We start from the raw sequence: 12,926 nt of genomic DNA on the forward strand, positions 1-12,926 counted from the left end.
GACTAGGGGAGCCAGCGAGGGGCTCAAGGGCGGAAAAACTTGCGGAGCAAGACGGGGTCTGGAAGGGGGACTAACGGCAGAGGCGCGTGCAGAGGAGGGGACCCAAGCCGGGTCTGCGTGGGGGCGGGAGCGCGTGTCGACGTCGACCGAGTGCAGCTCGGTATGCAAATGAGACGCAAAACAGCATGTAGATGAGCGCAGGGGTTTTGGGCACTCCGCTCGGGTCCTGAGCCCAGCGGAGCTACGCTCCTAGTCGCCCAGAGCCGCTCCGTTGACGGTGCTTGGAGCTGCGTCCCGAGGGGCGGATCCGGGCCGTGGGAGCTGCAGTTACACCGGGCAGTTCGCCAGCTGGGTCAGGCCCTGGGGAGGCCGAGGATTGCTGGGAAAGAACGGGCAGTGCATGGAGGCCAGGGCGGGGGCGGGCCCGGGGCGTCCTCCCCTCTGCTCCACCTCCGCATGATACAAAAGGACCTCTGTCCTCGCTACAGGCAGCTGGGAAAGGCTCGGGGTGGTGGCTCTTCTACGCTCCCTGGTTTTGTCTGCAAGGGAAACAGACTGTGGCTCGGTGGCTGTCCTCCATCTCCCAGTCTCGGCAAAGCCTACGAATACGGCCAGAGGAACCCTGAAAAATCTGTCCCCCGTCCGCAGGCACTGCTGCAGCGCCCACCAGCGGTGCAGCCTCGGGGGTATCACTCCAGGACCCGGAGGGTGGCAGCAGAGAGCCCTTTAAGGGGCGGGGCCAGCCAGTGCTTCCTCAGGACCGCCTCCTCCGATTTGACACAGAGCTTGCTCGACTGGCTCGCGCCTCCGCCAACGGCTTTTTCGTTTCCTTCCCGTCTCTTCCCGGGTGACCCCGGAAGTGGAAGTAGGCGTAGGTCGGCGGCCACGGCGGGGACGGAAGGCGGAAGCAGAGCGTGAGCGGGAGGCGGAGCCGGGGGAGCTGCTCTCGTAGCTCCCCCTGGCCCTAGGCCCAGCTGCTCGAGGGGGAGGAGTTACCGCCGCTCTTCCGGTACGTTACCTTCGCCCCCTCTACCTAGCCCAAGGTTTCCTGGATGTCTTTCTCAGGGGCAACCCTAAGCTCCGCCCCCCAGGTTTTCTTTAAGAGCCGCACGGTCCCCACCCTTTTCTGGAAGCCTGCGGCCCCCCTTTCCGGTCGTCTTTCCTTTTTTACCCAAGAGTGAACCCCAGGCCACACCCTTTGCGGTACCTCTCTATTTCCCTGATTCTGGATTATAGCTTTCTGGGGAAAGAAGAAAAACTAAGGGGATTTTTGAGGGGGGGAGCACGGTTGTGGTTAATGTAGTATTGGCTTATTGGTAGGGATAACGAACGCCCCAGAAAATTTTGAGAAAACAAGGGAGATGGGTGCATTAATTATATCCCCAGTTTAAGGTTATTTAACCCCTCTCTTGGTTCAATCCTGATCATCCCCACCTTGATACCTTTGTTACAGGCATCAGGACTCATCATGATGGCTGTGACCTAAAATCCTCAGGAAGCCCCGGGGTCATGGCCCAGAAGTACCCCGGAGAAGGAGGGTTGTGTGGAGCCCACCACAGTGGTGGTGCCTCCTTCAGGACTTTAGGATCCTCTGTGGACCCTGAAATACTTTCATTCTCAGGACTCAGGGACTCAGCGGGGCCTGCTCCTAATGGTACCCGCTGCCTCACAGAGCACTCTAGTCCTAAGTACACACAGCCCCCAAACCCAGCCCACTGGTCGGATCCAAGCCATGGCCCCCCAAGGGGTCCAGGACCCCCTAGGGATGGAGAGGACCCTGACCAGAGTGAGGCATCTTCAGAAGAAGAGTCAGGAGTGGACCAGGAACTCTCAAGAGAGAATGAGGCTGGGTACCAGGAGGATGGGAACCCTTCTTTTCTTTCCATTCCATCTGCTTGCAACTGCCAGGGAACCCCTGGAATCCCTGAAGGGCCTTACTCTGAGGGAGGAGATAGCTCTTCTAGCAACTTTTGCCACCATTGTACCTCTCCAGTTTTGGGGGAAGATGAAGAGTTGGAAGAGGAATATGATGATGAGGAACCTCTTAAGTTCCCCAGGGATTTTTCACGTGTGCCCAGTGCGAAGAAACCGCCACCCCGGCGACAGCGACACCGCATCCCGGCCAAGGAGGATACTCGGGAGGGTGGACGCAGAGATCCCAGGTCCCCTGGCCGACATCGGCTGGGCCGGAAAAGAAGTCAGGCAGATAAGCGCAGAGGCCTGGGATTATGGGGAGCAGAGGAACTGTGTCAGCTTGGACAGGCAGGCTTCTGGTGGCTGATTGAACTGCTGGTATTGGTGGGAGAGTACGTGGAAGCTTGTGGCCATCTCATCTATGCATGCAGGCAGCTGAAAGGCAGTGATTTGGACCTTTTTCGAGTCTGGCTGGGAGTCTGGGCAGGGCGGCTGGGGGGCTGGGCCCAGGTGATGTTCCAATTTCTGAGCCAAGGATGTTACTGTGGGGCAGGGCTGTTCACCCGTTTTCTTAGGCTACTGGGTGCTTTGCTGCTTCTGGCTCTGGCCCTCTTGTTGGGCTGTCTACAGTTGGGCTGGCGGTTTCTGGTGGGACTGGGTGACCGGTTAGGCTGGAGGGGTAAAGCCACTTGGCTCTTTTCTTGGCTAGATTTTCCCACCTTGCAGCATTGCCTGATTTTGCTGAGAGATAGCAGGCCATGGCAGCAGTTGGTAAAAATGTTTCAGTGGGGCTGGCTGGAGTTGCCTTGGGTCAAGCCAAGGACTAACAGGCAGGGGAATGCACCTGTAGCAGGTGGTCGCTACTGCCAGCCTGAGGAGGAAGTGGCTCGACTCTTGACCATGGCTGGGGTTCCTGAGGATGAGCTAAACCCTTTCCATGTGTTGGGGGTTGAAGTCACAGCATCTGATGTTGAACTGAAGAAGGCCTATAGGCAGCTGGCAGTGATGGTGAGTACCTTTCCTGTGTTTCATGTTCCTCTTTTGTGCTCGTATTTTCTATTCCAATTTTAGGGAGAGTATGATAAAGAGAAGGCAGAGTAAAAAGTCAACTTGAAGCTGGAGTAACATTAATTCTTAGGAAATAGTCATAAAGACTTTTTCCCCTCTACTATGGGATCTGACTTTCCCTTCATTTTAAGCTTTTTGTCATGAGATTTTTTTTTTTAAAAAAAGATTTATTTATTTGAGAGAGCACTAGAGAGAGTGCATGAGGTGGGGAGGGAGTGGGGGGGGGCAAGAGAGAGACGCAGACTCCCCGCTGAGCAGGGAGCCAGGATGCAGGGGCTTGGTCCCAGAACCCCTGGATCATGACCTGAGCTGAAGGCAGATGCTTAACCGACTGAGCCACCCAGGTGCCCCTTGTCATGAGATTCTTAATGAAAAGAAATGAACCTGGTCTATCAATGTTGGACCACTCACCCTGGAATATCCAGGTGAAGTCCCTCTAACTAGGGTGGAGAAGAGGCCTAATCAGAAAGCCTGTCAATTTTCTACCCTGAACAAATGAGGGTTTTTGAACAGGGTGAAATCCAACGATCTATCCCAGAGAGCCAAGTGTGGACTTAGTGTGGGAAGATTCAGGGAGTGCATGTGAAAGAAAACAAAGTATTTCAAGACCAGCAATCTAGAGTGGAAAAGGGAAAGAGAGTGGAACATAAACCATAGAGAGGCATGTGCATCTGTAGGTCATACATGAACATACGGTTTTTGTTGTTTTTCTTTTTAAGATTTCATTTTTAAGTAATCTCTATACCTGATGTGGGGCTCAAACCCACAACCCTGAGATCAAGAGTCCCATTGCCCTATTGACTGAGCCAGCCAGGCGCCCCATGATATAGTTGCTTTTATTGATAAAGGGGCGGGTGGTACAGGTGGCAGTTGTGATGCCCCATTTGCTTGAGAGAAATGGTTTAATACAAGCATGTAAATTGCTATTACTAGATACTAATTTGATATTTTTAGATATTATTACGGCTTTTTCTGTAAGTAAAACTATATTATGACTGTAAGTAATGTGTGTAAATTCCATCGGAGGCCTGTTTGTATGGAACTGGACTGGTAAAATTATCACGGTGTGTAAATTACCTCAAGGACTGCATGACAACAAAGAGGAATGGGTAACCAAGGTGTCCATTAACCGTTCAAGACACAGTAAGGTACCAGGCCTGTAACTTAGCAGAGGACTAAATTAGTTTGGTGGGAAATGCATGCCCCTTAGTGGATAGACTGGGATATCCTTTTTTTTTAAGATTTTATTTTATTTTTTGACAGAGAGCGAGAGAGGGACCACAAGCAGGGGGAGTGGGAGAGGGAGAAGCAGGCTTCCCGCCAAGCAGGGAGCCCAATGCGGGGCTCGATCCCCAGGACCCTGGGATCATGACCTGAGCCGAAGGCAGACCTTTAATGACTGAGCCACCCAGGCGCCCCTAGACTGGGATATTCTTAAGAGTGGGGAATGATAGTTTACACTCAGATTGTTACTAGCAGTAGAGTGTTTTTCTCACTTTCATGTCTTTTAGCAGACATCCTCTCTTGGGGAATAGCATTCTTAGAAAAATTCTCATTTTCAGCTTGCTTTCTTGGAGTAGAGATAAAGTTCCCTGATCCTAAACACACCTGCCCTACCCCTCAAAGTATTCCCTTGTTCTGGGCCACTGTCTGTGGGCTGCTTTTACAGAAACTCTCACTGCCCTTATTAAGCCTCAGAGTGACCAGGACTAAAAGGCTGTCCTATAAGCATGGGTACGTGGAGATTTAACAGCATTCTATTTATTTGGCATCATCAGGAGACTAGCTTTATTCTGCACTTTCGGAAAAGGAGGATGGGAACAATCAGGAAGCTGTAGGAGGTGAGGATACTATTTGTCTTCGAGAAAAGGCTGAAAGGTGGATAAAAAGCCTGTGAGGATCACAATATGCTATTTCATTTCTGGGACAGAAAGGCAAACCATTGTAGGAAGGACATATGAGAATTTTCTAGTTAGAATGAGTTTGAGGATATATCTTTGGAACTCTTACTTTATGATTGACAGTGAGTTAAAATGTGAGGGCTTAGTATGCATGTACCAGGTAGGGTGACCAACCATCCCTGTTTGCCTAGGATTGAGGGTTTCTTGAGACATGAACTTTCAGTGCCAAAACTGGGACAGTCCCAGGCACACTGAGATGGTGGATCACTCTACTGCCAAATCCTGTACTATATATGTTGTGAGTATTCTCCCAGTAATCCATGATAGATATAATATTCTAGGTCATATAGTTAATAGTGACAGAGATAACTTGATCCCGTATCTGGCTGCAGAGCCAGAGCAATTAGTCATTAAGCTGTATTGATTCTCTAAAAGGGTGGTGAAAGAGAACCCTTTGATATGAGGGTTGTTATTATTTTTTTAATTAGGTTCCACGCCCAGTGTGTAGCCCAAGGTGGAGCCCAACGCCAGGCTTGAACTCACAACCCTGAGATCAAGAATCAGATGCTTAACCCACAGAACCACCCAGGCATCCTGATAATGAGGGTATTTTGACCTAAGTTGGGGAGAGGGTTGGAATGGATTTGTGATGAAATCTTTTGTCTTGGTAGGTTCATCCTGACAAAAATCATCATCCCCGGGCAGAGGAGGCCTTCAAGGTTTTGCGGGCAGCTTGGGACATTGTCAGCAACCCTGAAAGGCGGAAGGAATATGAAATGTAAGTTGGAAATGGGAAATTGTCAGGTGGGATAAACGAGTAATCTTCATAGTAGAGCTCCCTGGACTTGTGGATGAGGCTCTCTCAGGCGGAGAGAACTGGGGTTGCTTATCTTTCTAGCTGGCCTGGGGCCTCAAGAGGCTAAAAGATTCATCTCCCTTTGTCCCCTGCTCAATACCTTCTGATTTACAAAGGCTTTTTTCTCTTAGGAAACGAATGGCAGAGAATGAGCTGAGCCGTTCAGTGAATGAGTTTCTGTCCAAGCTGCAGGATGATCTCAAAGAGGCAATGAATACTATGATGTGCAGCCGATGCCAGGGAAAGCATAGGTATGAAATAGGGCAGGGATGGGACAGCCACAGCTTAGGCATTGGGTAGCCAAAGACTTCCTTGTGAGTATTACTGGTAGTTGGGGGATACAGCTGATGAGTAAAAAGACCCTGAGGTTTCTACTTTTGCCATAGTGTCAAGAGATTGGGGATTTGAATTTGTAGTGAGAAAAAAGTATTACTTTTACTTTTGAGAGAGAAGGTTGAGGGTATGGGTGTTTGTAGACATATGTAACAACTGAGTGGAGATAATTTTAGATATTTTAGCCATATTTGTCAATAATAATACTAATGCTTGATCTTAGCCAAAAGGCCGAGAGGCGATTATAATGATGATACTATAACAATATCGTAGGCTTGACAAATTAAAAGGAACTATCCTTTTGTTGGGTTGTAGGAGGTTTGAAATGGACCGGGAACCTAAGAGTGCCAGATACTGTGCTGAGTGTAATAGGCTGCATCCTGCTGAGGAAGGAGACTTTTGGGCAGAGTCAAGCATGTTGGGCCTCAAGATCACCTATTTTGCACTGATGGATGGAAAGGTGTATGACATCACAGGTATACTTCTGTTCTCTAGAAATATTGGCTCATGTAGGCTCAAAACTTTGATGTTTTGGCTAATTATTTCTCATGCTTGTAGAGTGGGCTGGATGCCAGCGTGTGGGAATCTCCCCAGATACCCACAGAGTCCCCTATCACATCTCATTTGGTTCTCGGATTCCAGGCACAAGTGGGCGGCAGAGGTAGGTGTTAATTCTTCCAATAATCTACCCACTAGTGTAGTTCGGAATATGATTTCAGATGACATGCTGCTTAGGACACCTAGATGTCTTACCCTTAAGAAGTTTGGCAGCTGGCTCAGTATATCTTTTTTTTTTTTCCAGTGTATCTTTAACTTAGGTATAAACAGGTAACACATGTAACCATATAACTCTTAATAGCTCTTGCCTCATAATGTCTTCTGTTTTCCTGTCAGAGCAACCCCAGATGCCCCTCCTGCTGACCTTCAGGATTTCTTGAGCCGGATCTTTCAAGTACCCCCAGGCCAGATGTCCAATGGGAACTTCTTTGCAGCTCCTCAGCCTAGCCCTGGGGCCACTGCAGCCTCTAAGCCCAACAGCACAGTACCCAAGGGAGAAGCCAAACCGAAGCGGCGGAAGAAAGTGAGGAGGCCCTTCCAACGTTGACACCCCTTCTCTTCTTTCCTCAGATCAATGTCAGGGAGTCAAAAGGGCTGTGTATAGCACAGGATGGAGTTTTTGACTTATTTATTTTTAAATATTTAAAAAAGGGAAAATTTTAAGCCCAAATTGTTCACTCAGTACTTGTAGGAAGCCCCGGAACCACTCTCCCTCCTCCACCAGCACCTAGGAACTGAATCTTGTCTTCTGACAATACCAAAGAAATAGGGGGTGGCTAGAGCAAAGAACCTAGAGCCCAGACCTGGGCTGGACAGTATCTCCCACGGTAGTGTGTGAACTGGTATTTCCCTGGGGTCTGTATGCCTTTGTCTTTTGCTTCTAGAGCAGATGACACTTCCCCCCCCTTTTTAAACTACGAGTCTATCTTATAATTTCATGACCTATTTCAGGAGGGAGCCCCCTCCTTTACCCCAACATACTAGTTAAAAGAGAACAAGAAAGCATGTAGCTCTAATTATAGGAGATTATACATAGAGTTCAGAGAGTGGGAACTTTGAATTTTTCCTGACATTCACCTTGTGGGTAATCACTCAACTTCATGCTTGTTGCTGCAGGGATGGCCAAAACTAATAATTTTTAAAAAAGCAGACTCATGCCCTCTGCCCTTGGGTGAGGGGGAAGGATTAAGGGGCTCCCAGAAGCCCCCTTATGATCCAAGGGTTTGTATTTTTTTAAGTTTGTTCATATTTGTATGTACATATCTATTTAAAGCCAGGGGATTATCTTTCTATAAATATATAACTGGCAACCTGTATCTTCCCTCTCTTCTTTGCCCTTTTTCTCACTTGAGAATTCTTTCCCTACTAAGTGTTAGCTGAGTGAAGGGCACCTCCTACTGGACCAAGGGAGAGGGGACAAAAAAATATCTTAGAGAAGTTTTATACAGTAAGTTGCTATTCCCTGTTTCTTCCTCAGCCTTATGAGGACATCTCCCTACCCTTCCTGCTGACCAAACTGTAGCCATATCTGAAAAAAAAATTATCTTTATTATAAGGAAAATACATAGCAAAACAGAGCTGGAAGGTGGTGCAGGTGGAAGATCTGGAAAAACTTAATCACCAAACTGCTCAAACATGGCTTCCTGCTGCGAGGGAGAGTGATTTGGCCCTTATCTTTTCCACCTTTCCTGATTCAAAGAAATCTGCTCTTAGCAGGGCTGGGCCCAGGGAGCCCCATTTTCTGATCTGTTTTTTTCCTGGGAGTTTGTGAAAGGTTATATAGTTCTCGGGCTTTCAAGACACAGAAGACAATATGGAGAAGGAAAGGATGTTAAGTCCTTTGGTCCAGTGTTACCCCAGCCCCATCCCTCAGTATTTGTTGATGCCAAAGAGACGAACCCCATGGAATTGGGGTAACTTAGGCAGCAGTACGCTGAGCAATGAGGCTGTGTTGATGAGGAAGTGAGCAGCATCGTATTTGGTGTAGAAGCTGGCCAGGAGGTAGCTGGGGAGAGAAGAAATGGGTTAAGTGAAGTTGGCCTTCCCTATCCATATTTATGACTTTGCAGTGACTTTCTCTTCTATTTGAAATCACCGGTTTTATTGCATGTAGTCCTAGAATATCTGAAAATATTCCAGTTAAATTAACAGTATTTTGGGGTTGGGAAGATAATCAGCACCTTTAGCTAGAGATTTATAAGTTAGAGTGTTTTTTAATTGTTAATGACGTGGCAAATGACAGCTGAAGTCTATATGATTGTTAGAGTCCCTTTGCTTCCATTCCCCATAGTTAGTTTTCACAGATTTATATCAGTTCTGCTTTATTCTCTTCCTTTGGAAGTGTAAAACCATTTGGTTTTGCTTGGGTGTTTTCTCAGTCCTTTCTCCATTCCCCTAACACCAAAGGGGCAGCAAGGAATGCTTGATTACTATCTTCTACTTTTTATTGCTCTCCCTAGATTTAGACCATGCCATAATATCTTCAAAGGGTCTAAGTGAGTAGTCTGCTTTTTTAAAGCTTCCCTGTGGGGGTTTTTCCTTGACACTTGGAGCATTTCCCATATCTCCCCCCGGACTCACAGTACGATAGGAGAGATGTTGAGGAATTTGCGGGAAGAGGTAAATTGGAGCCCGTAGTCCATCTGTTCCCAGTGTGTCAGTAGCCGAGCCTTTCCTTGGTCAGGGGTCTCAAAGGGTGTCCCTTTCACTGTATGTAAGAAGACATACATAGCCTGGGAGGAGGGAAGGGGGCAGTGTGAGGAGGCAGAAAGTAGTCCTTCAGCCCAAGAATTATGCTGAGATCCCAAAAGGAAGACATAAATCCCCAAATAATCAGTGATTTTGTTTTTGGTTGGGAAAGGCCTGGGTTCGGTATAAGGGTGTGGTTTAGTGCTCACCAAGTTATGGATGACGTTGGTCAGGGTCCAGACAACAGGAATGCTGAAGAAGGGGATGCTGAGTAGAACCACATGCAGCAGTCCTACCAAGATGATGTAGGCCAGCCAGATGCCCCGGCTATTCATCACTCGAGTGTTGGGGTTTACTTCGCTGTGTGCCACCCCCACGTTCATCCTACCGCCGTGGGGGATCAGGCAGGAGTCCAACTCAATTTCCTCTCAACCTCTTTTTGAATTTGTTCCCCCAAGTTGTCTCCTGAATAGCCCAAATCCCCTGAACTCTATTGGGAATAAAAGAACTTCCCTGTTGTGCACAAAGGAAAAACTGAAGACTTAGGAAAGAAAACTTAAAAGGCAAGACGAGTCCTCTCTACTCTTAGAGACATTATTGGTAATCTTTACTCTGATCCTTAGACTTCAACTGTAACCTGAAGGGGTAAGCCTAGTCTTGGGGCAGGGACTTTGGGCAGCAGGGAAACCAAGGAACCACTAATAAGGACAGAGGGGACGAAACTGCTAATCCCCACCTCTTCCTCTGGGGCTTGCCCGTCCTGTCTCTCATCCACTTGGCATGTAAGCAGGCCGCATCCCAATCTATTTCTCAAGCGAAGGGCGCTGCCAGGTATTTACCCAGTGGCTTTTGGATTGAGCTAGGAAGGGACCTGAGCTTAGCATCTCGAGAGACGGAGCCCTATCCCCGATTCCAGGAGCGGCTTTGATCGTCTGAACTTGGCCCTTTAAAATCGTGCTTGTTGATGCCTACTTGAGAAGCAGATCTTGCTGGCCCGTCTTTACCTAAAATTCCCTAAACCCTAGTATTGAACCCGCCCCATGCTCCTCCCAGTTTCCCTGTCGTTTGTCGTTCACCGGCTATCCTCAGGGCTCTCTTCAGAGCTCCTCTCGGTATTTAACTTGCCGACGCTCTAACTCCCCCCGCCCTCCACCACCTTTCGCCTCGCACCACTTTTCCTCAGCCCCATTTTCCAGTGTCCTGGCACCCCGTACCTGCTGGCTTCAGAAGCCCGTCCGACTCGAAGCGCGGCGTTCGCTTCCACACCTGTGGTCTCCAGGAAGCAGCTGTCCTCGCCCATCTGCGCTCTCCCTATTCGTGGAACAGAATCAGCGCTGCCGCCACCCATTGGTTGGCAGTTTGCAACGGGGACGCGCAATTGGTCGCCATTTCCGCCGTCGGGACGTTCAGAACCCGCCCCTTTCCCTGTCCCACCTTTTGAGAGAGGTGGGGAAAGCTGCCTGGAGGAGTGAGAGCGACGTCCGCTATTGACTAATGGGGGGATTTGATAGTGTGAGGTGGGAGTAAGAGTGACAGCGATTGGTCGGCCGTGGTTATCTGCGCCTAGGCGGGAGCTCCTGGAAGCGGAGGCAGCGGGTGGGGGCCTAGTGGACTGGAGGGGTAACAAGATGGCGGCGGAGACGGTGGAGCTCCATAAACTGAAGGTACCGTGAGGCGGGGAAAGGCTGAATTAGACTTTTCTGGGGACTGAATTCTGCCGGGTGGCTTGCGCCTTTTACTGCATGTTCATCTTGCAGGCTTTTCCACTTCGTTTTCTGGCTCCCGCCGTAGTTCTTTTCTTTTGTGCCTCCCTTCTTCCCCACTACGCCTTCCCTAATTTCCCATTTCTCCGTACGGAGATATGGGATAACACAGTATCTGTGTTATTTCGGCTCTTCATCGTTGTATCATCCGTCATTTCCCCACGGGGTGTGCAAGTGCTTTCAACCTGTTATACTCCCTTTTCATTTCTCGTCAGAGCTGCATTACGTCAGTGGTCCCCTCCTCTTTGCCCCATGCTGGAGCCAGAACCCCTTTTTCTTTCCTGGGTCGGTGCTTTCCAGTCTGTTTTCCAAAGCTGGGATTCCCGTTAGCAGATGATGGCAGCTTTGTGTATTGATATCTGTTCGCGTTTCAAACAGGATCCAGAGAATGCTTCCACTCCTTTTAGTAGGTGGGGTTACGCCCTCGGAGCTAACTTTGAAACCTGAGGAGAGGCCTCTCCTTAGAAGCCAGGCCTCTCCTTAGAAGCCGGGGATTTCGGAGACCTTAAGGGTTAGTAAAGGCACAGATACCTCAGATTTAAAAGTTTTTCGGATTCTCTCACGCGGTTCTCGGCCCGCCAGCCTTACCCCCTACCCTTACCCCTTACCACTAGAAAGACAACTCACTCGTAGCTGTAATATTTTGGAAGAGCAGTTCCGAGGTTAGGTTTATCTCTTCCCATTTCAATTCGTGGATGGACCCTGCATCTCTTGGTGTCACCACTGGGTGACACTCTCAATCACAGGGCTGTTGCAAGTTGTATCTTTTGGGAGTCTTGGTAGCTTCCTGACATTGAGATTATTAGTTTCCTAGAAGAAAAGAGTAGTTTATTTTAGCGTGAATTAGAATATCTTGATTAGTTGTCCATTTGTAGTTTCACAAGTAGTTTTTCCCATCAGATGTTTTGATCACATCATCCTGGGAATCTTGGACAAACCAGGCTGATTTAACCAAAGCTGAAAACTGATCCTTTAAAGCTTGATGAGCTTTTAAAAAGGAGTAAAGAGAATGAGGGTAGGGAGGACACATGCTGGATGACACCAATTAGCCTTTCTGTGAAATTTGATTTCTCACCCATGGATTCTAAACTGTTCTAGTGGGTTTTCGTGTATCCTGGAGTTACTGTTGGTAGCACTGAAATCTGTAGATTATATCAGTGGTCTCGTAATGCAACAAGTAAAAAAGATTGAGTAATCACCTCTGTTATATGTCTGCTTACTTAAATAAATTCTGTTCTGCCATACCATCATGTATGTTATAAAACATACCAAAAAAATTGTCATTTATTTATTTGACAGAGAGAGAGTGCGAGCAGGGGGAGGAGCAGAGGGAGAGGGACGAGCAGACTCCCAGCGGAACACAGAGCCTGATGCCAGGCTCAATCTTATAACCCTGAGATCATGACCTGAGCCGAAATCAAGAGTCAGACACTTAAACGACTGAGCCACCCAGGCACCCTGAAAAGAAAGTTTTGACTAAATGGAAGGCAGCTAAGCTCACCACTATACCACCAACGCTTGAGTGAATGGAGATACAAAGGAAATATGAATAAAAGTTTTAGTATTTTCTTTCTATTAATTCCACTTTTCAAATCCCTGGAGTAAGTCACTAGTTTTGTGACTTGCCTTTATGGATTTTGTGTTGGTTTATGGAGTGATTCTTTCCATAAAATCTGTAATTGTCGGGTCTATATTAAATTTGATTTTGATAGGATAATGTCCTCTGACCTGATTTCAGGTATTATAGTCTGAGAGAATATGAGGCCCTCCTGACAGCCTGAAAAGGATTCGCTCTTTTTTTTTTTTTTTAAGGATTTATTTATTTTTAGAGAGAGGGAGGGAGAG

General features: G+C 48.0%; 3 protein-coding genes across 5 annotated transcripts in view; 2 read left to right on the forward strand and 1 right to left on the reverse strand.

The window, feature by feature from the left end:
* The first annotated feature begins 105 nt into the window (after positions 1–105).
* DNAJC14 (DnaJ heat shock protein family (Hsp40) member C14) lies at positions 106–7,765 on the forward strand. The gene is made up of 7 exons (XM_045873246.3): positions 106–1,009; positions 1,454–2,922; positions 5,555–5,661; positions 5,871–5,990; positions 6,388–6,548; positions 6,631–6,733; positions 6,967–7,765. Exons 2-7 carry the CDS (start codon positions 1,510–1,512, stop codon positions 7,175–7,177), a joined length of 2,115 nt encoding a protein of 704 aa, XP_045729202.1. The 5' UTR covers positions 106–1,009; positions 1,454–1,509; the 3' UTR covers positions 7,178–7,765.
* A 394-nt stretch (positions 7,766–8,159) lies between these two features.
* ORMDL2 (ORMDL sphingolipid biosynthesis regulator 2) lies at positions 8,160–10,655 on the reverse strand. 3 transcript variants are annotated; one of them, XM_045873248.2, is made up of 4 exons: positions 10,533–10,655; positions 9,528–9,702; positions 9,211–9,362; positions 8,160–8,635 (listed from the first exon to the last, which is right to left on the reverse strand). In XM_045873248.2, the coding sequence occupies exons 1-4, from the start codon at positions 10,616–10,618 to the stop codon at positions 8,500–8,502; spliced, it is 549 nt and encodes a 182-aa protein (XP_045729204.1). In that variant the 5' UTR covers positions 10,619–10,655; the 3' UTR covers positions 8,160–8,499. The 3 variants fall into 3 exon arrangements, with proteins under 3 accessions (XP_045729204.1, XP_054362994.1, XP_064447198.1); XM_054507019.2 differs by having other exon boundaries at positions 9,528–9,709; positions 10,532–10,636; XM_064591128.1 differs by having other exon boundaries at positions 9,528–9,831; positions 10,533–10,621.
* A 53-nt stretch (positions 10,656–10,708) lies between these two features.
* The window catches only part of SARNP (SAP domain containing ribonucleoprotein), a 53,715-nt gene continuing 51,497 nt past the window's right edge, over positions 10,709–12,926 (forward strand). Inside the window, exon 1 of the mRNA XM_045873247.3 lies at positions 10,709–10,982. Within this exon, the coding sequence (XP_045729203.1) occupies positions 10,947–10,982 (36 nt within the window). The 5' untranslated portion in view covers positions 10,709–10,946. The remainder of the gene's footprint in view (positions 10,983–12,926) is intronic.

The sequence above is a fragment of the Mirounga angustirostris genome, unplaced genomic scaffold (assembly GCF_029215605.1).
Source record: "Mirounga angustirostris isolate CCGP_5_RB_7025 unplaced genomic scaffold, mMirAng1.0.hap1 SCAF_5, whole genome shotgun sequence".
Lineage (NCBI taxonomy): Eukaryota > Metazoa > Chordata > Mammalia > Carnivora > Phocidae > Mirounga > Mirounga angustirostris.